The sequence below is a fragment of the Fopius arisanus genome, unplaced genomic scaffold, assembly GCF_000806365.1.
Source record: "Fopius arisanus strain USDA-PBARC FA_bdor unplaced genomic scaffold, ASM80636v1 scaffold00009, whole genome shotgun sequence".
Classification (NCBI taxonomy): domain Eukaryota; kingdom Metazoa; phylum Arthropoda; class Insecta; order Hymenoptera; family Braconidae; genus Fopius; species Fopius arisanus.
This window is the reverse complement of record NW_011887748.1, coordinates 1,051,368-1,078,381: the sequence shown is the minus strand read 5'-3', so window position 1 is coordinate 1,078,381 and position 27,014 is coordinate 1,051,368. Positions and strand designations below refer to the sequence as shown.

The 27,014-nt window shown below is 36.9% G+C and overlaps 2 protein-coding genes across 5 annotated transcripts in view; both read left to right on the top strand.

Annotated features, from left to right (window-relative positions):
• The window catches only part of sls (sallimus), a 62,616-nt gene extending 47,611 nt beyond the window's left edge, over window positions 1-15,005 (top strand). For all 4 annotated transcript variants that reach the window (XM_011316911.1, XM_011316913.1, XM_011316912.1 and 1 more), the window contains 8 exons: window positions 33-9,411; window positions 9,498-9,659; window positions 9,768-10,889; window positions 11,001-11,570; window positions 11,662-13,368; window positions 13,596-13,700; window positions 13,786-14,289; window positions 14,416-15,005. In XM_011316911.1, the coding sequence (XP_011315213.1) occupies window positions 33-9,411; window positions 9,498-9,659; window positions 9,768-10,889; window positions 11,001-11,570; window positions 11,662-13,368; window positions 13,596-13,700; window positions 13,786-14,289; window positions 14,416-14,618 (13,752 nt within the window). In that variant the 3' untranslated portion in view covers window positions 14,619-15,005. The remainder of the gene's footprint in view (window positions 1-32; window positions 9,412-9,497; window positions 9,660-9,767; window positions 10,890-11,000; window positions 11,571-11,661; window positions 13,369-13,595; window positions 13,701-13,785; window positions 14,290-14,415) is intronic.
• Window positions 15,006-15,580: 575 nt separating this feature from the next.
• Window positions 15,581-20,096, top strand: LOC105274074 (UPF0183 protein CG7083). Its single transcript, XM_011316899.1, has 8 exons — window positions 15,581-15,968; window positions 16,457-16,539; window positions 16,627-16,854; window positions 16,930-17,142; window positions 17,220-17,369; window positions 17,430-17,594; window positions 17,675-17,851; window positions 17,927-20,096. Exons 1-8 carry the CDS (start codon window positions 15,905-15,907, stop codon window positions 18,122-18,124), a joined length of 1,278 nt encoding a protein of 425 aa, XP_011315201.1. The 5' UTR covers window positions 15,581-15,904; the 3' UTR covers window positions 18,125-20,096.
• The last annotated feature ends 6,918 nt before the right edge of the window (window positions 20,097-27,014 follow it).

Sequence of the window (27,014 nt, the reverse complement as noted above, 5' to 3'; positions counted from 1 at the left end):
TCTCGTTCACTTATTCAATATTCTATGTTCAGGAACCACTTGAGGAAAAGAAACGCGGATCAGTTGAAGTTCTGAAAACGGAAGAAGATGCCATTCAAACGTTAATAACTCCAGAAAAAACAGTAATGCGTAAAAAATCAGTCTCTGATGATGCCACGCTGGAGAGAACTATAGAGAAAGTAATAAAAACGCCGAAAGAAGAAACTAAATTATTAGAAGATCAGAACATAATCGAGATTCGTGAAACTTCATCTGAGAGAGTTATAAAGAGAAAAATTTTAACTGCAAGTGATGACACTATTCCCACTGAGGAAATTGAAATCATCGTCATCAGAAAACCTGAAGTGGAAAAAGCTGAAGCAATTATAAAAGCAGCTGAAAAATATGACACTACCTTGGCAGATGTAAGACAGGCTCCTGCGAAAACTACTGAAATTATAGAAGAAATCTTGGAAACGATTGAAACACCCACCAAACGAACAGTAAAGAAACTGAAAAAGAAGCCGCAGGACGTTCGTTTTTCAACAGAAGTTATCGAAGAATCTATCGATAAACCAATTGAAGATACTATTTTCATGGAAGAACAGCATATCACGGAAGTAGTTGAGACTCCAGAAAAAATAATAATCAAAAAATTGCGAAGTACTCCTCGTGAGGGACAGATTCCTGAAGATGAAATTGAAGAGATCGTTATTCCTAAAGTGAATAAGGAACATGCTGACATCTTAGTCGATACATTAGGGACGATTGCTATTACACAAACATTTGTAGAGGAATGCCAACCAATGGATATAATTGAAATACTTGAGACTCCCCAAAAGATTACCGTGACGAAAACGGTCAAGGATGATACGGCAGATGCGCCACATATTACCATTCAAGAAGTGATTACAAAGCCTGAAGAACAAGTAGCCTTAATGGAAAAACAACAAGTAGTTGAGACTCGCGAAACGAAAACACATGTATTAATAAAGAAGAAAAAACAAGTTGTGAAACAAGATGGGAAAATAGAAAGCGTTATTGAAGAAATCGTAATTCCCAAACCGACGGAGACAACCTCCAAGCATTTGGAAGATGTTGAATTTACAGATCAACAAATTTCGAAAACTATTGAAACGCCAGATAAATTAATTATTGAAAAACGAAGGAAATCCCAGGAAACCGGGCAATCCGAGGAAGTGTTGCAGGAAATTATCATTAAACCCCTTGATAAGGATTCATTCATGAATAAGCAAAACATTTTGCAAATTATCGAAACGCCTGAACAGACGACCATCACAAGAAAATGCACAATTATCAAGAGTGATGGCGTTCCTGATGAAATTATTGAGGACATTGTCCTACCAAAAGTAAATACCGCAAAAGCTAAATTGGTTACCGAGACAGTCGACAATGGTCAAATCACTATCACCAAGCCTGAAATATTGAAACCAACCGAGGAAGAAGAAATACTGGAAATAGTAGAAACGCCTCTGAAAAAAGTTACGAAAAAAGTTAAGAAATCAACTGAAGGCAAACCTCGAGATACTGTCGAAGAACTGGAAATGAAACCCGTTGATGAGGGAAAGTCAATGGAAGAGCAGAAAATCGTTGAGGTCATTGAGACTCCCACGAAGAAAATTATCAGGAAAACTAAAACTGTAGTAAAGGATGATGGATATCCTGTCGAAACTATAGAAGAAATAGTTCTCCTGAAGCCGCAGAAACAAAAAGCTAAACCAATGACTCATGAATTGGCGACTGTCAGAATTACAACACCAAATATATTGCAGCAACCTGAAAAAATAGTGGAAATAGTTGAAACACCTAAAAAGAGAGTGATAAAGAAGATCTCACTATCCACTCCAGATATGCAGGAAAATGTCGCTGAAGAAGTAATCGAAAAAACATTGGAAGAAGGCCACTCAATGGTTGAGCAAAATATTCTCGAGATTACTGAAACACCATCGAAAACAATTATAAAACGAAGAATTCCTGTTACCATCGAAGGTACCGGAGAAGAAGAAACAATTGAAGAAATTACCTTATTAAAACCAATTCAGGAACATGTAAAATATTTTATTGAGGATTTCGGAAAAGCCGAAATTTCCCCCGCTCCAATAATTGAAATGGTCGAAACCCCGAAAACTAGAATTATAAAAAGAAAAAGCCCGAAGAAAACCAAGAAAGCCGTAGTTGCAGAAATTATTCCTAAATCTTCAGAAGAATCAGAATTGATGGAACAACAGCAGATCATTGAAATAAAAGAAAAACCGACTGAAACAGTAATTAAACGCAAATTACCAGTAACTGTGAGCGATGGGACCGCTGAAGAAGCGATTGAAGAAATTGTTCTTCCAAAAGTGAGGAAGGAGAAGGCACATCATGTTATAGATGAGATAGGGACTGTAACGATTACGGAAATCGGTGTTCATGGTGATGTTGTCCAAGATACATTGGTCGAAAAAATTGAAACACCATCTGAAGTCATTCTGAAGAAAAAGAGAAAGAGTATAATAAAAGATAAGCCAGAGGAAGATATTGAAGAAATAATTCTCAAACCCCATACAACTGATAATTCATTGGAGGCTCAAAACATAATTGAAATAGTGGAAACATCTACTACTAAAGTAATCAAAAGAAGGAAGCCCGTTGATTCTAAATATCCGGATGATGTGACAGAAATCATCGAAGAAATTATTATCCCAAAACCTGTTAAAGAAAAAGCTGATGTTGTTATAGAACCGCTGTTGACCGCGGATATGACACAACCCCGTATTTTCGAAATCATCGAAACACCAACTATCAGGATCGTAAAGAAAAAGAAACCTGCTAAAAATGAGGAGGCTGAAGAAATAACTGAAGAAATAATTCATAAACCGATCGAAGAAGCTGCAGTCATGGACGAACAAAAAATTGTTGAAATAAGAGAATCACCAAGTAAAACTATAATCACACGAAAATCAAGTACAGTTAATGAAGAGGGAATTTTAGGCGAATCAGTAGAAGATATAGTTCTGCATCGACCTAAACTGCGCTCAGCTGAATTCATTACTGATGACATTGGTATGTCAACAATAACAATAGTTGACGTCCGAGAAGGACCTATTGAAGACGTAATTGTTGAAACTAGAGAAACTCCTACACAATTGATTACAAAAAAGAAAAGAAAACCTATGAAGAAAGATGAGGCCGATGTGATTGTAGAAGAAGTTTTCAATAAACCTGTTGAAGACAAATCGATGGAGAACCAACAAATCGTTGAAATTATCGATAATGCGTTTGAAAAAGTAATAAAACTGAAAAGATCATCATTGAAAGAAGGTCAAGTGATGGATGAAACGATAGAAGAAATTGTGATTCCGAAACCCAATTTAGTCAATGCAATAGGAACCATCGTGCCTTCCGAAAAAATTGATGTATCCGAAATTATCTCTGAAAAACCGAGAGAGAAAGTGGACCAAAAAGAATCGATTATTTCTGATGCTCCTGTCATACCGCTAGAGGAAAAGCCGACAATGGAAGGTAGTGCAATAGTTCCCGAAGCTCCCATAACTGATAAAAAGTCGAAAAAACCCAAAAAGACGAAAAAAGGAGAAAAAACAGTGACATTCAATGAAACTGTCATGACTTCTGAAATTGCACCGGAAACTACAGTCACTAGGGAGGAAATTGAAAAACCCAAAGAAGAACAGGAGGTCATATTACCTAAAGTTGAGGAAATCCCGAAAGATGAAGAAGTTACTGTCGATAAGAAAGTGGAAGAGCTGCCCAAACCTTTAAAAGAGTCGGTTGATACTTGGGATGAAGAAAAATCAACAACTGCTGACGTACCTAAAGATAAAAAACCCATCGAGGACACAACAGAGAAGAAGATAAAGAAAAAGAAGAAGAAGCCTGCCAAGAAAGAAGAATGGGAAGAATGGGTAGAACCTGAATATGAACGACCAGTTCTAGAACCAATGCCAGAAAAAATTTCTTGGGAACCATCAAAAAGAAAGAAAGAAAAAATTCCGGAATCTACAAAACTCGAGAAACTTGTACCTAATAAAATTATCAGGGGAACAAATAAACCAAAACAGTTGACCTTTACTGAACCGAAAGAAGAAATCCAGTTTGCCACAATGAAGCTGAAAAAAGCTACAGCCATACAAAGGAAAGAAGCACCGGCTGTTAAATTTCCGAAAATCATGCTCCGTAGTCGAATCACGTTTCATGGAGAATATCCGCCAGAATTACAGTATTTGAAACTAAGTTCTATTGAACCAAACCCGCCGCAGGCTGGTATTTTATCACGAAATGCTGAGGAGGCAATGCAAGTGCTTAAAAAGAAAATGAAGAAAATAAAGTTACCTGAAAAAGAGATAGTGGAATTGGAAAAATTGGATCAAGACTTCGAAAAACTGAAGGAAATTCCTCTGGAGGAAATGCCCGATAAGTCTCTTTACCAACGGCAACCAAAGAAATCTAAAGAAGAGCAAGCACCTGCGAAGCCTCTGAAAATTGGTAAAGGAAAAATTCCAGAAAAACCTGAAGAAATGATTGAGGATGTCAAATTGAAGAAAATCCCGGAACAAGAAAAAATAGATACCGAGGAGGAACCCATTAAACCCAAAAAACCTGACGATGAGAAAAAATTGAAAACTGAAAAGAAAGATACGCCCCGAATGGATCTCCAACCAGTAGAACTGAAACCACTAGAATTTTCAAGACCTGAATTAGAGGAATACCAGCCACCAAAAAAATCGCCGGAAGAAGAAAAAGTTCCAGATATTGAAAAACCGAAATATATTAAAAAACCGAAAACAAAGGTGGATCAAGAACTAGAGCAAGTTCCTATCATACCAGGCATTCCAAAAGTACCTGAACCGGAAGAACAACCAGAGGTCAAATTTAGAATACCAGAACGGCCTAAGCCTGAGGACGAGGAAATACCAATCAAACTCAAACCTTGGAAAAAACCTACTCCAGAAGAAGAAGATACTCCAGTATCCTTGCAGGTAGAACCCAAGCCAATACCTGATGTGTTTAAAGAAACTGAAGAGGAGGTAGATCAACGTCCAGATCAAGTGGAAGAGTTACCCAAAGAAAAATCTGCAAAAAAGAAACCCAAGAAGAAACCAAGTAAAAAAGAAAATTGGGAAGAGTGGGTTGAACCTGAATATGAGCGCCCTGTTTTGGAACCAATGCCTGAGAAAATTGATTGGCAACCTACACCAAAGAAAAAGAAAGAATCGGTACCGCAAGATGTTCCACAAAAAATGAAGATTTCGAAAGAGGAAGTTCCAGATATTCCTGATGGTGAAAAGAAAATTCACAATATTCTTGAAGAAGAGAAGGAAGACGAGGATATCCCTAAAAAAGAGATATTAGAAAAGAAGCCGGAGAAAGTTGTAGAAACTGAAGAACCTATTGTTGAAGTGCGACTCGTAAAACGAAACAGTTCTGTGCCTGAAGAGGTTATTGAGGAAGAAGTCATTGAGGAAGTAACATTAACTACAATTTCTAAAGAAAAACCTGAAGAGGTTGTTGAAGAATTAGTAGTAAAGAAAAAGCCAAAGAAAAAATCGAAGATTAAGGAAGAAACGACTGAAACAACAGTACTAAAACAACCGAGTACAGTGTCGGAAACCCAAGAAGAAACTATCATTGAGGAATTACCTCCCATTCCACGTGCCGAAGATAAGCCCCGCGAAATTACTGAAGAAGTTACAATCAAGAAAAAGCCTAAGAAAGATAAAGTGATTAAGGAAGAAGTTGCTGAAGTTAAACTTCCAAAAAAGAAGAAAGGTATATCAGAAGTCACTGAGGAAGTCACCGAAGAAGTTGTGTTGAAGAAAAAACCAAAGAAAAAACCAAAGACTAAGGAAGAAGAAGCTGAAGCAACAATATTAAAACAAGCAAGTGCAGTGTCCGAAATTCAACGAGAGCATATTATTGAAGAAGTACCTTTGACTCCACTTACTGAGGAACAACCTCAGGAAATTACTGAAGAAATCACCTTACAGGAAAAACCAATAAAAGACGTTTTCGAGGAAACAGTAACTGAAGTGAGACTCCCGAAGCGAAAGAGTGTCGTACCTGAGGACCAGCAGCCAGACATTATTGAAGAAGTAACAGTAATAACGGTTTCTAAAAAGGCACCTAAAGAGGAACCTGAGGAGGTTATCGAAGAAGTAGTATTGAAAAAGAAACCGAAAAAAAAATCAACGATTAAGGAAGATGCTACTGAAATTAGTGTCCTACAAAATGCAACTACAGTGTCCGAAGTTCAAAAAGAAGACGCAATTGAAGAGGTGCCCTTGATTCCGCTTCAAGAAGACAAGCCTGAAGAAATTATTCAAGAAGTTACGCTGGAGAACAAACCAATGGAGGACACGAGTGAAGAAACTGTACCTGAAGTGAGACTCCCAAAACGAAAAAGTATTGTGGCTGAAACCCAGCAAGAAGACGTTATCGAAGAAGTAACATTAACAAAGTTTCCAAAAGAGAAACCTGAAGAAATTGCTGAAGAAGTAATACTGAAGAAAAAACCAAAGAAAAAATCGAAGATTGTGGAAGAAACTACTGAAATTACGGTCATAAAACAACCAAGTGCAGTTACCGAACTTCAACAGAAAGATGTAACTGAACTTGTGATTCCTCTGCCTGAAGAGGAGCCTGAGGGTATCGCGAAGGATACGATAATTGAGGAAGAAATAACAGAAGTAAGACTCTCAAAACGAAAAAGTGTTGTACCTAAAGTCCAGCCAGAGGAGGTTATCGAGGAAATAACATTGACGACAGCTCCTCAAGAAAAACCTGACGAAGTTGCTGAGGAATTAATCTTGAAGAAGACACCGAAGAAAAAATCGAGGATTGTAGAAGAAATTCCTGAAATTACAGTATTAAAACAACCAGAAACTGTTTCGGAAATTCAACATGAAGAAGTAATCGAAGAGATCTCTGTAATGTCTCTTCCTAAAGAAAAACCTCAGGATATTACTGAACAAGTTACATTAAAGAAAAAGCCGAAGAAAAAATCGAAGATTGAAGAAGCCACTACTGAAACTACTATACTAAAACGACCAACTATAGTTTCCGAAATTGAACAGGAAGAAATAATTGAAGAGGCTTCTTTAATTCCTCTACCTAAAGAGAAACCACAAGAAATTACTGAAGTTGTTGCTGAAGTGAAACTTCCAAAACGAAAGAGTCTTGTACCTGACGATTTTATTGAAGAAATAACCTTAACAACAATTTCTGAAGAAAAACCTCAGGATATTACAGAAGAAATCAAATTGAAGAAAAAATCTAAGAAAAAGACCACGACTGAAGAAACAGTCGCTGAAATTACACTGACAAAACCAAGTCCAGTCTCCCAAGAGAAACCTGAAGATATTGCTGAAGTAACATTGAAAACGAAGCCAAAAGAGAAAAAAGTCGTGGAAGAAGATACGGTGGAAATTACATTACAAAAGCAACCAATTACACCTGATAAACCTCAAGAAGAAATACATGAGGAAGTGACATTGAAAAAAATTCCCAAACCGAAAAAACCGGATGAGGACATAATTGAAGAAGTTTCTATTAAAAAGCTCCCTGTGAAACCATCGAATGAAGAACCCGCCGAAGTTACTGGAAAGATCAAACAAAAGAAAACTCCCAAAAAGAAACCTGTGGTTGAAGAGAAAGCAGACGAACTGACTGTACAAAAACCTATGTTGCTAAAGCAAGCAGACGAAGAAACTGGTCCCACATACGAAGAAGCAACTCCAGAGGACCATCCTAAAGCAATCACAGAGATAGCGACTGAAAAACAAGTGGAATCCTTGTTGGAGGACAAGCCGCAGGAGATTATAGTACAAAAATCATCAGAAATTAAGACAAAAGAAGAAACTTCAATCGAGGAAGACGTTGATGAGGTTACTTTACGGAAACCACACATTGTTACAGAAGATGTGACAGAAGAGGTAGTCCTTCAGAAGAAAATAGGAAAACCTGCGAAGGTGGATGAGAAATCGGACGAAATTACAATCAAAAAACCAGAAATTGTCACAGAGGAAGTAACAGAGGTAGTCCTTCAGAAGAAAAAACGCAAACCTTCCAAAGTAGATGAGAAACCAGATGAAATTACAATTAAAAAACCAGAAATTGCCACGGAGGAAGTAACGGAAGAGATAGTCCTTCAGAAGAAAAAACGCAAACCTTCAACGGTGGATGAAAAATCAGACGAAATTACAATTAAAAAACCGGTAATTGTACCAGAGCAAAAGGAAGATGAAGAAGTTATTCAGAACGTCCTTTTAAAGAAAAAAGCCAAGAAACCGCAGACCACCGAAGAGATTGAAGATGAAATTACTATACAAAAACCAAAAATCGATAAAACCATGGAAGAACCTGAGGAATTTTCAGAAGAGACTACATTAATTAAAAAACCAAAGAAGACTGTAGTCACTGACGAAGGTCAAGATGAACTTACAATCAAAAAACGGGTAGTCGAAGTACCTGTGGATGAGGTAGAAGAATCGGTGCAGAGTGTAAAAATTAAAAAGCCAAAGGCGAAACAAGCAGAGGAGTCAGTTGAGCAGATCACTATTCGAAAGAAACGAGAGAGAAAACCAAAAGTTGTTGAAGAATCAGAAGAAACAGAAATCACAATAAAGAAAAAACCGAAAGAGGCTGAAGAAACAACGAAAATATCTGAAATATCCGCCGATATTCAATTAAAGAAGGGACCGGGTCCTACTGTTATTGAAAGTACTGATAGCTTAGTCATAAAGAAAATCGAAGAACAAGTTGACGAGGAACCTGAGGTATTTGAAATTCTTGAAGTAGAAGAACCCGAGACAGTCGAAGAATATACATTCAAACGTAAGCCACCCAAGAAAGCTCCAAAACCTATGGAGAATATTTATGAAGATGTAACATTACGTAAATTACGACCAAAGAAAAAACGTCCAGATATCACCGAAATCACTGAAACAGAAAATGTCACGTTCAGACCCAAAACAACTAGAACAAAAGAAGACGTTGAACAAGAGTTCAAGATCTCTTTGAATGTTTATGAAGAAGAGGATATCTCTATGTCTGGGAAAGTTCGACTAAAACCGAAAAAACGAACACCAACGTATTCCGAAGAAGCGGGAGAAGAGACTATCAAAATTATCAAAGGACCAGAAAATGATGATGAACCAATCACCGAAGAAATAATTTATGAGTCAGATGATGAAACTAAGGAAGAATATAGTGTGGAAGAACTCGAACTTGATGAATTTAATCTTCCTCTGAGGAGAAAAAGAAAAACAAAAGTTCCCTATGCTGTGGAGGAGATCGAAGAAGATGATGTTAAAATGCCATTGAAGAGTAGCCGGAAATATTCTGTCGAAGAAGCTGATGAATCTTTAGCCCTCAAGTTGAAATCGAGACGGCGGGTATCTACATACGAAGAAGGTTTGTATTTTTTTCCCCCGCTAATGAAAATTGTCCACAAATTTTCGTAAGAAATTTATGTAAATGTTGATCTATTAATTTGACAGAGGCTGCGACGCTTGACATATCAAAAACAAGTGATATTTATGAAGAAGGCGAAGAGGAATACACAATTCACGAAGGCGATTGTATGTTTTCGGTTTGTACATACATTGCCGAAAATGATGAAGCTGTAAACTTAATAGAAGGAGAACAGGTTTACGTAATTGGTATGTACCGATTAATCATCGAAATAACGTTTTCATAAAATCATGATTAAATCCTTATAACAGTGGATATTGTTATCATGTCTCTATTCTTTTTTTCAATTATTCCAGAAAATACAAACAGTGATTGGTGGTTCATTAAAAAGTATTTGTCCCAAGAAACGGGTTGGGTTCCGGCGCAATACTTGCTCGATGAGAAACACTACGCTATATATTTCCAAAGAAAACTAAATGAAAAAATTGATAAACTTCCTGTTTTTGAAAAGCCACCAGCAGGCACAGATACGTATGCTCCGCGTTTTATCGAAAAATTGAAACCCATTCATACTTCCGATGGTTACACAGTGCAATTTGAGTGTCAAGTTGAAGGTCTTCCGAGACCTCAAATCACGTGGTTCAGACAGACAGCTATCATTAAACCATCTCAGGACTTCCAGATTTATTATGACGAGGATAATACAGCAACATTAATTATTCGCGAAGTATTCTCTGAAGATGCCGGTAAATATACTTGTGTGGCTAAAAATGCTGCTGGATTCGCGTCCAGCACAACAGATCTCACAGTAGACGGACCCGTATCCGATCATGGCTCCGACGTAACGGTACATTCGCGAAAAAGTCTGTCGAAGGAATCTTCCCTTACAGATATTCTGGAAGGCATACCACCAACATTTTCGAGAAAACCAAAAGCGAAATGTGTGAATGAAAATACAGATGTTATCCTGGAATGCCGATTAGTTGCCGTACCAGAACCAGAAATAACATGGTACTATGAGAACAAGAAGATACCTACTTCAGAGAATATTACAATTGTTACTGAAAGTGATATGCACATGTACTGCAGCTTAATGAAAATCAGTCGGGTTAAAAAAGTACAGGAAGGACGATATAAAATCGTAGCTACTAATAGAGAGGGCGAAGCTACGATTGAAATACCACTGAAGGTGAAAACTGGAGTCAAAGAGCCACCGGAGATCCTAGAACCTCTTGTTCCATTGGTAATCCGCGAGGGCGAAACCGTGGTATTATTTACACAAATCGTAGGAACCCCCGAACCTACTATCACTTGGTTAAAAGATGGAAAACCTCTAAAAAATCTGAGCCCTGTCAAAGATGGCGATATGAACAAACTCACACTGATTCAACCGAAAATATCAGATTCAGGAGTATATTCTTGTACTGCTACTAATGAGTGTGGAAGAATAGAAACAAAAGCGTCACTCACCGTGGAAGGTTTGTGTAGAAAAAAATTGACATAATGGTTTATTGATCTTGGATAATTCTTTCATTACGAATGAAAAAATGTTTCTCCATAGAAAAGTGTATATTTTTTTTTAATTTCAGAAGTGCCAACTGGATCCCCTGAACCGCCATTATTTATCGAACGTTTCCAAGAAATAATAGTCCCGGAAAAAGAAACATTCCAACTTATTGCGAAAGTGACTGGTAATCCCACACCTGAAGTTCTTTGGTTGAAAAATAATGAACCATTGAAAAAATCAGCCAATACTACTGAAAAATATGATGGTGAAAACATCATGCTTGAAATAAAGAGTGCAGATTCCGAAGTAGATTCCGGTGATTACAAATGCATAGCAACTAACTTAATTGGAAAAGCATCTCATGGTGCCAAAGTCACTGTAGATGTACCACGAGTCACATTTACCAAGAAACTTGAAAAACAACAAACTATTGATGAATATAAGACTTTGGAGCTTATCTGCGAAACATCGCACACCGTATCAACCAGATGGTGGCACAACAACAACGAAATAAGTGGAATGGATCATCGCGAAGTTATTCAAGAAGGGCGAGTGCATAAGCTTCGCATCAAAAAGATGAATATGAATGACGAAGGTCTTTACAGCTGCACCGTCAAAAGCCAATCAACAAGTTGTACTGTTACCGTTAAACGTAAGTATTTGAGCCTATATTGTAAATAAAATTAATACGGACGCGATAGCATTAACGGAATTGGATTTAATTATATATGCTAATCTTACAGCAACAAAGCCGGAGTTTGTTAAGAAATTACAAGATTTGGAAGTTACTGAAAAGAATATTGCTATCCTCGAAGTAGAGATAACATCAAATTCAGCTGATGTGTCATGGGAAAAAGATGGCCAACAAATCTTGCCAAAGGAGCATGAAATTGAGTTTGTGAAAGAGGGCACAATTCGCAAATTGTTAATACGCAACACATCAGTTCATGATGAGGGAGAATACACTTGTATTTTACCAGACGAACGGTGTAGTGCAGATATGACCGTTGTTGAATTGCCACCTGAGATTATCACGAAGATGAAAGATGTTCGAATAGTGAAAGGAGATAAAGCAACTTTCGAAATTGAATTGACCAAAGGAGATGCATTAGTACGATGGATGAAAGATGGTGAAGATTTGCAATTCTCTGAGCACGTAACATTATATATCGATGGAAAACGCCAAAAACTGAAAATTTATAACGCAGTTAGTGATGATGCAGGTGTTTATTCTTGCGAAGTTGGACACCAAACATCGAAAGCAACTCTTACTGTTGAGGAACCTGGAGTTAATTTCATTAGGAAACTTCCTGAAATAACATCAACTCCTTTAGATGAAGACGTGCTATTAACTATTGAAATATCCGAATCTGATATTCCTGTTCAATGGTTCAGGAAAGACGTATTAATCCAGGATTCGGATAAGTACACGATTATCGATGAAGGCGCAGTGAAAAAACTCATCATCGGCGGATGTTCCATAGATGATGCTGCAGAATACAGTGCGTGCATTCTGAACATGAAAACAACGACGAAATTGAAAGTTGAAATCACTGAGTTAGCTCCCAAAATTTCAAGCGAAACCTCGAAAATCTACAAAGTAAAACAGGGAGATAATGCCCATCTACGAGTGTCATATTTTGCATCACCAATACCTACTTATAAGTGGCTTGTAAATGATACCATCATCGCGGAAACTGATAGAATCGTTCCAGCTTTGGATGATGAGATAGCTCATCTTAAAATCAAAAGAGTCAAGAAAGAAGATATGAGCATTTATACTCTACAACTTCGCAATACATTTGGTGAAGCCACCACGACAGTATCCCTCATAGTTGGCCGAGAACCTGACAGGCCTGAAGGACCATTAATCATTACCAGCATTCAACGAGGAGCCCTGATGATGGAATGGAAGCCACCAAAGTATGATGGTGGATTCGAAATAACTAATTACATAATTGAATCATTCGACCCCGTGGAAAGAATTTGGAAATCAATAGCAACAGTGAATAACCACGTCGTAAATTACATTTTCGATGATGTGCAGGATGACGTTGAATACATTTTCCGAGTCATGGCTAAGAATGAAGTAGGCATATCAAAACCACTCGAGTCCAAACCTACTATGGGTAAACCTTGTTTTGAAAAACCAGGAATGCCAAGAGGTCCTCTAGAAATTGCAGGAATGACAACAACATCTTTCACACTCAAGTGGAACCCTCCAGAATCAGACGGCGGTTCTCATATTACAGGATATATCGTAGAACGAAAAAGAATTTCAGATAAAAAATGGCAAAAAGTGGGAATAACAGCAGATTCTAGCCCTCACATTGATGTCTTCGAATTGAAACCTAATACGAAGTATCATTTCAAAATAACTGCAAAAAACAATATTGGAGAAGGACCTCCATATTCTCCAGAAGAACCTATAATGCTAGGAGATCGTATCAGTACGTATTTTCCAGTATCATATTCCTCTTTTCAAGTTTAGAAAACAATTTTTAATGAGACTAATTTTTTCTTGTATGTGAATTGATTCTATCAATCATAAATATTGTATACAAAATGTGATTTTGTATTTTAAGTGAATTTTAAAGTAGATTTTAAGTATTAATTTAAACTCAAATGAATATTAATAATTGATCTCATTAAGTTTAATTGCAATAATTAATTACAGCACCACCAGGTAGTCCTATTGATTTGACTGTTACAAATATAACAAGTCGGAGTGCTACTCTAAATTGGTCAGCCCCATTAAGTAATGGAGGCAGTGAAATAACTGGTAAATATCTGTGCATAATCAAAGCCTGACATGTATAGTTTCAAACAAATTCTAAAAGTATCTATAATTGCTCCCAAACTAATAGGTTACGTCATCGAATTTACATCACAAACCGACAAAACTTCAACTTGGATTAAAGCAGCGACACTAGACGCAACAACTTTCCAATATTGTGTCGAAAATTTGAAGGAAAGCGAATATATATTCAGAATATTCGCAGAAAATTCTGTAGGATTGAGTTTACCAACAATTTCCGAAAGAATCACATTGAAAACCCATGCGACTGTTCCATCCCCTCCAACAGCACCCCTCGAAATTAGGCAGATTGCCGCTAATACAATAATAATTGAATGGGGAAGACCCGAATTCGATGGAGGATCGCCGTTAGAAAGATATAAGATTGCAATTAAAGACACTAAAAAGACCATGTGGATCGAAGTCGGAAGTGTTCCAGCTGACGTTCAGAAGCTTCATGTAAGAGATTTACAAGAAGGTCATGAGTATTGGATCAAAATATACGCCGGGAATGAAGTGGGCCTTAGTGAGCCTTTAGAATTGGATGAACCCTTAAAAATTGTCGCCGCCTCAGGTATATTTTACAAAAAAATCAAATGTTGTTTATGCCTTAAGATTCTGCTGAGATATTTTTAATACCAGATTAAAAATATTTAATTGTCTAATGATCCCGTTTAATAACTTTGTATGTTTATTTTAGAACTGGGAGTTATTGAGCCACTGGCGGAAATTACAGACAGAGGAGAAACTGCTTCAGTGACTTATAGTACTGAAAACACCAGTTCATGGCTGAGAGAACACAATATGGATGCAGATATTAGCTCATATGCACGTGCTCGCCTTTTGAGAAAAGATGAATATTTCTTCAAAATTTGGCATTATGCAAAAAAATTATTCCAATGAAGTGTCACAAAAAACACTGAACGTTATCGATTGAAAACTGACAGACGATTTCAAACTGAGAAAATGAGAGAATAGGTATGATGATGAAACTGATCCGAAAGAAATTCGTAAAGTACATATTTGTACAGATAATATTAATACGAATTAACGAGCGGATAGAACTATGTATAGGTGTGATTACTGATATCCATCAGTTTATGAATGTATTTATTCCTAATTTAATTTTAACATCTTAACACTCGAATGCAATTTTGATGCATCATATTAAAGTAAATATAGCTTAAGGTTTATTTTGCTATCAAGTCCTGATTTTAAAAGAATTGTTAAGCGACTTGAGATTATATTGAAGAATAATGTAATATGAAGTGATATTGGTTGATAATGAGACGAAAAAAATATAGGTGCAAAATAACATCGATCAAATCCACCAATATCTCAATATATTATGTAAAATTCTGTGATCAAATGAATTTTTAAGAAAAAAAAACGAAATAAAGACATTAAAATCAAAACAAATTCGAACAACTCCCCCCTTAAAATAAAAAGAATAAATAGATAAATGTCTATGAAGCTGAACTCCTAACCCTAATAGTTGAATTTGAACATGAAAAACTTACAATTGGCGTTCATGAGTCGATTTGAGTTAGTCCATTTTCTTGAATTTGATTTTTGAGCGGTAGCCACGATGTTCTCCTTCATACACACTGATTTTCAACTACACAACCATAAAATATCTATGCTACACCAGAAATAAACGCACGTATTGCCTCACTGACGCGCACCACACAACTGACTGGATAGTATGGCGTCTACAATAAGCAGCGCACGCAGCTTCGCGCAGACGCAGTTGCCGAATAACACGAGCAAAGGTAGTACGCCTGCGCGTACTATAATGTGGGGGATAGTAACAACACAAGATAAGGGAGTGGGGGAAACATCAGCTGTTCGGTGACAGTTCACCGTCGGTTGAAATGGTAGTTGTGTGCTTGTGTTCTGGCAGAAAAGGCAATATGGCCGTCAACTGATCGCCTACCTCGCACTTCGCGTTATAGCCCAGAAGACAAAGAAACAACGCAGTAATTCAACGTAACTCGGGCGATTTTCGTTAATCAACAGTTGAAAACATAACTCATTATTGCTGCTATTTTATCAGTGCTCATTGTCATTTTGCTGCGTATCAGAACCTTGAATTAGTGTAAATTAATTCGTTTTTTTTAACTTTAAAAAATATATAAGCGGAGTGAGAGGGGCAAGGTCGAGCCAAGGCAGATTAACAATTGATTATAATGCTGGAACTCGAAGTTGTACCCGAAAGATCCATCGGTTGTGACCAGTGGGAATTTATTTTAGGTGAGTGATGGAATTTATCATTTGTATTACGCACAAAACGTGACAAAAAATTTTATGTGCATCATTATTATATATTGAGCTATTCCACTCTATCTTTACCTTGAGAGAATCAAGAGAGGGAAGGTTAAGAGACAAAACGGTGAAAACCTAATATTTTGTCATTTTTTCTCCTGTTGGGCGTTGTGTTTACGTTCTATCATGTATTCCCCCCTCCCCTGCACTTCTCTTTCTAGAGCTAGTTCTGCAGCTAGTTATTTACTTCATTTCATGATATTTCGCATGAAAATCCTGTAAATGTCGACAGTATTTTTTTTTGGTGAAGAAATTATGTAATTATTGTTTTGAAAAAAAAAAACTATTGCTTGGGGTTTGCCAAAAATGTTAACGTGGGATTTTTATGTAACGATGATTTGTTGTAACTGCGTTGGTACAATTGTTGATCAATTTTTGGATTATGCAGAACGTGTTGTTCATTCATTATATTTCAGGTATGCATTTTTCTCAATCCGTATCGATAATACAGAGTCAAGTGGGCATTATTAGAGGTGTACAAGTACTTTATAGTGATACTGTAAGTATTTCATTAATTCATCATTTTTGTCTCATTTGAACTTGCATTTTTACACGACTGAGTCACAATGTTCTTCGATTCTTGCAGAATCCATTAGAAGTAGACCTAGTAATAAATTTACCGTACGATGGGGTGAGACTTATATTCGATCCAGTAGTTCAGAGGCTCAAAATTATTGAAATATACAATATGAAACTTGTTAAACTGAAGTACTGTGGTTTGCCATTCAACTCGCCTGAAGTTTTGCCTTCGATCGAACAGATTGAGCATTCTTTTGGTGCAACTCATCCAGGCGTTTATGATGGTGATAAACAGGTAATTGTTTATCATAAATAGCAGTAACTATAGCAAAATATGAGTAAGCTTGATAATTCTGTTATTTATTTTCAGGTGTTTGTGCTCAATTTTCGAGGATTGTCATTTTATTTCCCAATCGACTCAAAATTTCAACCTGGATATGCACATGGGCTCGGTTCATTGCAATTTCCAAATGGCACATCACCACTGGTAGCTAAAACTGCAATTTATGTGGGTAGTATGGCTGCTGGTACCGTGGGGAGTGAAGAGCATTGTCTCAAAGCACCACCGCCACCATTACCATTGGTCAGTTTTAATTCCTCAATGGTCCCTCTCTTGTTTCCATTGAGCAATTGATAATTACATTTTGCTTATTTTCGTAGGTCTGCTACCACAATAATTTATATTTAGAAAAAGCTGAGGTTATCAGGGATAAAATGAGAACTCGTGGATTGAAACTTCATCTTTTCACCGAGGGGAGTTCAGCAACGCGAGTTTTACTGGAGCCTAAAAAACATAATCTCACTAAAGAGGTAATCAATTGATTCATTGGCCGCTTAATAGAGGCATAATTGATGGTTTGATAATTCCAGGTGTGGTTTGGCGAAAGTTGTGAAGATGTTCTGAGTGCACTAGGCGCTCCTTCGCGAGTTTTCTTTAAGGCTGAAGATAAAATGAGGATTCACAGCCCTCATGCACACAAAAGAGACAAAACGAGACGTTCTGATTTCTTCTATAATTACTTTACGCTCGGAATCGTACGTAGAACTTTCTTTCAGGTCTTCCCCCTTGCTTATGAATTTTGGAAAATACTCTCAATATATTTTTTGTAATTCAGGATCTTCTTTTTGATGCAAAAACTCAGTGTGTCAAGAAATTCGTGCTTCATACCAATTATCCAGGGCATTACAATTTCAATATGTATCATCGTTGTGAGTTTACTCTGACTCTACCTCCCGAAAATAGTCAAGCTGATTCTGGTAAACTCATCGATGTCAGCCCCTCGCCAATCACGGTAAGAATTCATTCCACTGGTGAAAATGGAAATCAAGAGGTTAAATTAGTGCTATTAATTGTTTTTTAATGACAGATCACTGCCTACACAAAATGGGACAAAGTCAGCGAGCAACTGAAAGCAAGTTCTCGCCCTGTAGTTTTGAATCGTGCGTCCTCCACAAATACAACAAATCCATTTGGTTGCACCTTCTGTTATGGGATACGTGATGCCATCGTCGAAGTTATGGCTAATCAGCACATTGCTAGTGTAACCCTGTACATGTCGGCGTGACCCTGGTAAATCGCTGCATTTTTTAAACGTAAAAATAGTGTCCCTTTGTACTCCAAAGGATGAGGAAAAAATAAAAAAAAAACATAAAATACGAAAACGGAAAAAAATACTGTTAATCGAAGATCGAGGCAAAGTAATCCTGACACTTCGAGAAATCCTTGAAACGGATTCTCTAGACGTGGATGACAATTCGCTTGCGATATGACAGAATTATAATACGTGTGAAGCAATTTTATTTATAAACGTTCCGTATGAAAGGTCGCTCGAGGCATATGAATTTCATTTTTCAAGATGAAAATTCATAGTCAACGAAAAGGACTGTAGATCACGCTATGACACATGAGATGCGTGAGTGAATTATTTTCTATGCATGGGCCTTTTGAAAAATGATAAAAACTATAAAAATGATAAAATTGACAAAAAAAATGTAAGAATTAAAGGGATTTAACGTAAACGTTAATAGATAGTAAAGGGCAATGATCATGATAACTTTAAAATGATATTAATATTGAGGACAAAATTGTCATGCGATAGTTTTTCATAATTCTCATCAAACTAACACGCCGAATAGACATTTTAACGAAACGAAAGATAATTTATGAAAATTCATCGTTAGAATTTTTGTGCTAGAACCTGTTCATCAACGCATCGTGTTATTTTTTCATTTTTTTTAATTAGATGATTTTAAACCGTTGACTCTGGCTGACGTTTAGAATTGAATTTTTTCTTCGTAAGACAATAAATTCCATATCTTTGTGAGATATGAATCGGAGAATAAAATATGAAGCTAGTGAGGGATTTTTTGTTCTTCAAAAAAATTGTGGTGATTGTCAAATTCTTGGCACTTGTCAATAGCTTCGGAAAGAAGAGTAAATTAATGTGTACATATCTCGAAATATACATATTTAATAAGTCGTTTCATCGTTGCGTTTATGTGCAATGCAGAAAAATACAAAATTGTAAATAAATTTGAGTAATGGTGAAAGTCGGTGACACATTTTTTCGGTTACTTCAATGAAATTCTAATGGTCTTTAAAATATTTTATCCTTTCATTTCTTTTCAACTCTCAAATCAAAATAGACAGAATTATTTCGTAGGGTGGGAGTAGTAAAACTTGGAATAATTGTATATATAAACGTTTAAAGACAACCATTGTGATTCGCATTAATTCTTTGGCATCATTAGTCGGCTAAAAGAAAGCATCTCCTGTAAATATTTTTTATTTCCTCATGGAAAAATAAAACGAGAGAAATGAAAAAGCAACTCAATATGTTTTCTTTGACATAAAAAATTACTAAATTGAAGTTCACATAAAAATAACCAACGAAGACCAATTTTCTAATGACAAGTTTTCGGAAAATAACTTTTCCTTATTTTTTTTCCGTTCATTCTAAATGCAAAAAAGTAATTAGAATGGTTTCTAAAAACTCTTCCCTTGCATCACTAATTGCATAGAATTCAATTGAATTATTTCTTCAACGAAGAAAAATGCCTATGATAATCATGCACTGCAACACGCACTCACATATTTAATTTCCTAATATTTGATATGCAAATTAGATGAAAATAGCTGAGAATTTAAAACCATCGCAGTTGAATAAGCGTGAATTTGACGTTTTATTAGTATCGTTTATCGATTGGATTGCACCTTTTTTTCTATATTTTACAAAGAGAAATTTATTCATCATTTCGATCTTACATTTATCTTATTAGGTGCGTCTGTGCAGATTAATCTCCCAGTGATTAAGTAATTCTTATGAATAAGAATCAAAGAAAATTTAGTTATGAAAGTATAATTTAATGAAGGATAGCAGTTGTAACACCTTAATGCGCGTCAACAAAAAAAAATAGATTAATAATTCAATCCAATTTTGGAAAATGGAGTTCACCTATAATCTTTAATCGTCGTAGATATAATTTTTTAATGTATATGCAAGTATAGCAATACTATTTAATCTTACGCATTGTGAACCTGAAAATGAAAAAAATTGATAAAACATGAAAATGCAAAAAAATTTCAGCCGTAAAGGCCTCTACTAATAGTCTATTGCCTGTTTTATTTCTGGTATATTCATTAAATTAAGTCATTAAGGAATGAATTGAGCGTTTAAAGACACGGAAAATAGTTTGAGAAATCTATTATTTAGTTGAGTGACTGAAAAATCGCCCAGACCCAAAATAATTTCACTTTTTCCACGAAAAATCTTGAAAGAAAATGCTCGAAAATTTCAAACTGAAAAATAAAATTTACAATGGTGATTCCCTTCCTCTTCAGTTGATGATTGACTTATTATTGGAGAAATGGAATAATTCTTGGAAAATTAAGACAATGGAAATAACTCAATTGACATTTATTCTTCTTTTTCTCCACATGACTAGTAAATTATAAATGATAAAATTAATTAATGTTGTCTGACCTCATACCACTTCGCATTGCATACTCCTTTTGTATGTTTACCTGATAAATAAAAGATCTCAAAACTGCACGGTGATCTAAATATTAAAAAATACCACAATCCAGAATTTGGTGGAGCCCTTCACAGGGGACAGGTGTCCATTTATCATAAAAATATACCAGAAAGATTCATTTTTTGTTCAGAACAGTCGTTCAAAGTGATGGTCCATTTCCACTGGACTCTCGCACCCCCAGGAGGGCCAACTCCCCAGGGCATCATCTACTAAAAAATCCTGACTTGTTCTATCCAATAGAAGTTGTGAAAACAAAAGGAGAACTTCCATATTTTCCCTTCATTTTCACCAGGATATTTTTCCACAGTTCCATACTAGCGAGAAAAGTTGGAAAATGAAAATAGTGAATGAGACAAATAGCTCTGAATTGGCAAGTTATTCGCTGATGGAAAAGTACGGAAAAATGTGGATTGTGCCGCTGATGAATAAACGAGGGCTGGTCTACGGTAAGGGATCGAGGGAATAATCAAAAGTAGGGGTTACTAGCACAAGCGAACCGACATTCTCCGATAACTACCGACAATATCCGAATGTTAAGTCGAGTCGTCTTGCCAATGGCATTCGCAAGTAAAGCTCCGCATTGCGCGTACGTTCGAACATCCCCGAAAGCTCTACAACAGATTAATGACATAAACCCGTAAATTAATATCTGATATTTCAGTAATTTCTCCAATTTTCATAATTTTACCCTCAATGGTCTCTTCGCCATGCGCGACAAAACCGAGAAATCGATTTTCAACCCTTGAAAATAACTAATTGAAAATGTGCTCACGAGATTTTTTTTCGGAACATTGGACTCTGCACTTGTCGGATGAGTGGGGAATAGTGTAATTATGATTTTGGAGTAATGTTAAAGTGCAGTGAACCACGTGGGCATTGAATCGATAGTGCAGTGTTGTCGCGCAGGGGTCAATCAACCCGGAGCAAGTCGGGGTCAACTCCTCATGCGCTCACCGGAGGTAAGTCGTATGCAGTATTTCCATTATTTTCCCTCATTTCATTGTTCCATATTTTCCCGAGAACCGCGAATACCGCTATCTCAATGACTTTTCCCTGATCCTCGTGAAATCCCCGGAGACTATTTCCCCGTTGATCTCGTATTCCTTCTGTATCTTGCCGCTCCTTCGTCTCTCATTTCGTCACAGAATGGATTTATTCTGATAATTCGGAGACATCGTCAAAAGTTGCGTCCGGAAGTTACAATTTTTTTTACTCTCTCAGATGGAGACGGGGAGATCGCTGAGTCAGATCGTTGTACATTGTGTTGGCTCTTATCCGTGGAGGGTTTTTCTTCTTGGGGTTGAGAGGAGATATTTCGACGTTGAGGGGAGGTCCAGAGGGTCAGACCCTTGTGATCTTTCAATCCTTCTTTCAAGGGTTCTGAGTAGTGAGCAAAGAATTGATTCGAACCCGAGCCGTGATTCAAATCCAGGAAACAAGTATTCACCCTCAGGTGTAACGGAAAGATTTATTTACGAGGTTCAGGTACATTTTTATTCGAAGTTTACGTGAATTTTTTTTATGCCAAAAACCGTGGGATATAATCCCCGAGGAAGCCAGTAGTATCCACCGAGTTTAATCTTACTCATGGGTATTGGAAACTTCTCCCCGTCTCCAAATACCGTATTATCGTTCATAGCTGTTTCCACTATTCCGTCGTAAATCTCTTCATGTTCATTCTATGAACAAAAAATTCTCCAATCTCCGAGAAGAATGGTGAATGTCCCTGGTGAAATGGCGTAATCTAAATGTTTCTAAGCCCTTGTAATTGAAAAACAAGCATCCACTTAACTTTCCGCTCTCTTGCGATCACAGCTTAAGAAGTTGAAAATTCCATCAACATTCCAAACTTCCATTTGCCATTCGCAATTTACTTATCCGCATCTCAATCGCTCCATAGAAAGGGGTCACAATGGAATACGAGCCCAAATGTCATTCATTCGGGAGATGAGTATTTTAATATATCCGTATTAAAATCTAGTGACCCATTTTGCCGATGGGAAAATTACAATACGAGTAATTGGGTCAAACAACAGACATTCAAATGCTTATGTGGATTAATATGTATGATCCATACACATTATTTCCACCTTTTCGGGGGATCAAATTAGTTCGGAAAATCAGTCTTCATTAGCAGGGGAACAATTTCAAATTAGAGAAAGAGATAGAGATACCATAGAAATAATATTTCACCTAATTTCAAGTTGGATTTAGAGGTAAAACATTAAAGGTTGAATAATGCCACTGCTAATGCCAGCCAGTAGCCATTTTCATTCCGCGATTTTGTCGAATAGATAATATTATCATTATCAATGATATACTATCTGTGAGTTTAATTGCTTTCATTGGCTGCAAGAATTTAAACCGATTAAAAAAAAGAAATGGAGGATTTATCGATATTTAATTCTCCATGTGTTATATATTTACAAATCCACTTGACGCATCGTGACTGAGAATTTATTGACATGTGAAAAGTGAGTGTGCAGTAGAAAATTGAAGATAAACAGGAGAAATGCAAACAGAGAAGATGAAAAACTGGCAGCAATAAATATGACTGATACACAATGAAATTCCAATTGATGTATGATTCGCGTACATTATTCAAGATGAAGGATAAACGAAGTATCATTAATACAGACATTTGAGAGAAATCAATAGTCATATTTTTCGAGGGGTATCGATTGGCTCGTAATTGACGGGATGGGATGAATAATAGAGAGACCAAACAGAAAACATTGGCAATTAATTCCGTTTTGTTTTAACTCATGGTACATCAAGATATATGTACCTATCGACATGTACGATATTTGCATTGATAGTTTCTGTATCGATTATGAAACCTAATACGACACTTGCCAGGACACTGGAGCGTCGGATCATAGATTGGTTTGATTCACTTTCTGCATACATAATATATTGCATTAGCATTCTCAATGCGTACTAGCGTGGTTTTACCCCCGGGGAGAAATAAGGATATTACGGTGCAAGTCGACTTGTAAAGGTTGTGGTAACCCAACTGCGTGTAGAATAATTTTACCGAGGGTGTAAACTCTTTTCGATTCAGTTGTCCCCGTATTTTTTGGTCGGTCAATTTAATCAAGAGCTTTAAAGTTTTCCATCAATTCGTTTCTCGGGAGGAGCGAGTGTGAGAGCTTTCACGGCTCGTGAAAATTTCTTTTACACTTGGGTGAAAAAAATGCCAGCACTTTGTTGATCGATGGTAGAAATGGAGGGTAAAAAAGTAAAGGAGGACAGCAGTGCATTGAGTTTATCAATCAAACGCAACTTCCTTCATTTGGCGAATGGAGCTCACTCCATAGAGCGTCTTGAAAAACCATCAGCAGTGAAAAGAGGGTCAGTCCATTCTTCTAGAGGTTCGTATGGTTGGCTCTATGCACAAATATCTCTGGTGCATTTTCTGGCTGTCGACATCCTCAAAGGCCCGCAAATGGCAAGCGCTTTCAGACGCTTCATTTTTCACGATCAATCGCGCATTTGCGGCTTGTTTTATTTTTCAACTGCTTTTTAGAGATTTTCCGTGACACAGCTAGAATTTTTGTCGCACTCAGCAAAAAGAGCTGGTCGATCATATTTTATTTCGCGGTGTATGCAATTTTTGGAGATTTTTTTTTTGTTTCAACTTTGCAATTACATCAAGTCCTGGCTATCTGAATATAAAATTTATTGTCCCAAGCGGTAACGAACATGGGGGCCACGTTCATTACTGCATTATTGTTCGGTTAATCCATAAACTTCGCCTGTCATTGTGTATTGAGCAATAGCACGGTGCTAATAAGAGTAGATGCTGCCTCGATTCGTACAATATTAACAGAGACCCCTTCGCGTTACCATGTACCCCAAAACTTTCCCTGTCACAGTCATTAAAACTTTGGAAAACTCGAATATCACACTGCGAATTAATGTGAAAATTTTCTTAACGAGATTTTGAATTTTATGGGTGGAGAGAATTGATAAAAGGAAAACTCTGGTGTAACTGGATTGGTCTGATTGTGAGTACAACTGACGATTGAGCAAACAGGGTTAACAATTACTGTGGAATCGGACATGAGGCATCGTCTCTCAATAATTAGTAGAATGAGGTGTACTCAGGGGGAGGGCAACAACAAACTAGACAAACAAACACGCAATACGTGCTGTGCTTCCTGTGCAATGCAAAAACTCGGTGTTATGCTGTGTCACGTACTTGTGACTTATCAACAGCTACAGTGGGAAGTCTCTTCATTTCGGTCTATTCTTACCGTACAGAAAAAAATAAAACAACATACCTTCGGGCTATTTCGTATGCAAAGTGAGCTATGCTATCCTGATATACTCTACCTATCCCATAGAAATATGAAATTTCAGGATTTTTCGTTGTGGAATTTCCAGTTAAATGAGAACTCAGAGGGAAATAATCAAATGGGGGAAAGGGGATGGAATAAATATTGAGGAATCTTGGAGGAGTCTCAAGTGGTCGCTGTCTTATCGAGCATCCGTCTTCAAGTTCCACGAATGGAAGTCTTCGACAATAAATGGAATAAACTCTAGGACGCGTGACAAATAGCGCTTACCACTCATCCAATGCCGTCATTCTTCTCAGAAATTCTTTCTCCGCGCTTTCATCACGATTCCAAATACATCCACGTCCCTTTTTTTGGCTTTATTATTTATTTTTTAATTGAGACTGAGACAATGAAACCGTGAACTTCTGGGATCATTCAAGGTGTGAAACAATTCGCGGACCGTGATATTTCAAAATTTCTGGGCAAAAATGAACAGTAATGAATTTATTCGCTGCATAATGAAATAATACCTCTCCCAACTTCATCGGCCATTATTTTTACCGGTGAATTGCCACGATAAATCATGGTTTAATTTGTGGAGATTTTAAGGTCAAATGGAAAAATGGTTATTACTCAATTATTATTTTTTTCTCTACCGCCCTTCGACCCATTCACCTTTCCGCCCTTTTCATCTCACCACTTGAACAGTTCAATTACATTTTTAGTCGGAAAATCTAAAAGGATTGTAAATATTTCTACAGTTTATGGATGAGAATCGATAGGTTGTGGTAAAGCCCGACAATTTTTTCCAATTTACGGGACAGTGAATTACTGGACGTATGTAGCATTTATCTGTACTATGCGGGTTATCCTAACCGGTGTCGATCGAATGAACGTCATAAGGGGGTCAAAAAGGCTCTCGCAACAAAGGCAAAGTCACCGAGGGAAAAATAGTGGATGGATACCGAATCCCTCTCTTCCTCTTCAATCTAAACCCACCCCTCGTTGCCTTCTCCCAACCCCTATATGTTTTCACCCCCTCAGTTTGAGTGACTCACCGTTAGAGTGCGTTGCTATTTGCTAACTGAAACTAGACGTTTACGTTGAGTTGTCAGTATACAATCGGGTACCAACCGAGTTGTACCGCTCTGTTTGAAGAACAAGCGGTACACCTCACGCGTTTGCAGATTAAAAAATTCTAAAAATAAATAAATAACAATTCCATGTGTTTTTATCGAGCGATAGATTTTACATCAACTGGATGAAGGTATTACCTCTGAGTTTACGGTGCTATTTTAATTCTTGGCTTTCATTTGAATTTTATTGAGTAATGAAACAATGTTTTGATGGGGGTGGGTATGTTATGAAAGAGATCGTTAAATAGGTCGAGAAGAGAAAGGAGGTTATCCACCGGTCACATTTGTTTTACCCTGTGTTGAATTTTATAAATTGCTAATTACAACTCTTTAGTCGTTTTTTTTTTTCTTTAATTTTTTAGTTAAAGTTTCGTGCGGATTTTAGCGATGCACGTGAGACGGTGAAAAGCCCTCTCGTTATGTTTTTCTCTTGAGTTTCGTAATGGCTTGCGTGACTGATTCATTAAGAAGCGTGAAAGAAAATAAATTGAGTGCTTTTCCTGTCTGTACGTTGGAAGAATTTTTATTCCACCGATTACTCTTGAATTTTTACGCAATTCGGTGGTTAATTTTTCGGCTTTTGTCGACTCCTATTGAAAATAATCCGATTGAGCAAGAGAATCGACTTATCGAATGCCGAAACCAATAACCACCGGAGAAATTCATTAAAACTCCATGAGGTGTAGTTTGATTTCACGTGAGGTATTTATCCAATTATCTATTCTGTATAATCGCTCATAAACGGTTTTTAATCGATAATTGCCCCATGAATTAAGTTGATAATTATATATTACATCCGCCGTTTGCTCTCATCATATATTTGTGTTCAAAGTTTCTAAAGCCCTGAAAGAGGGTGCGTCAGGAGTGAGTGGTGGGATTTACCTCATGATCTTATAGTCCCTCACTTGAACCTCAATTGTAGCAATAATTCAAATAGCTTCGGATATTCTCCTTGGGCCAGTACTGAAATCGTAACGAGAGCTAAAATTAACAGGAACCAC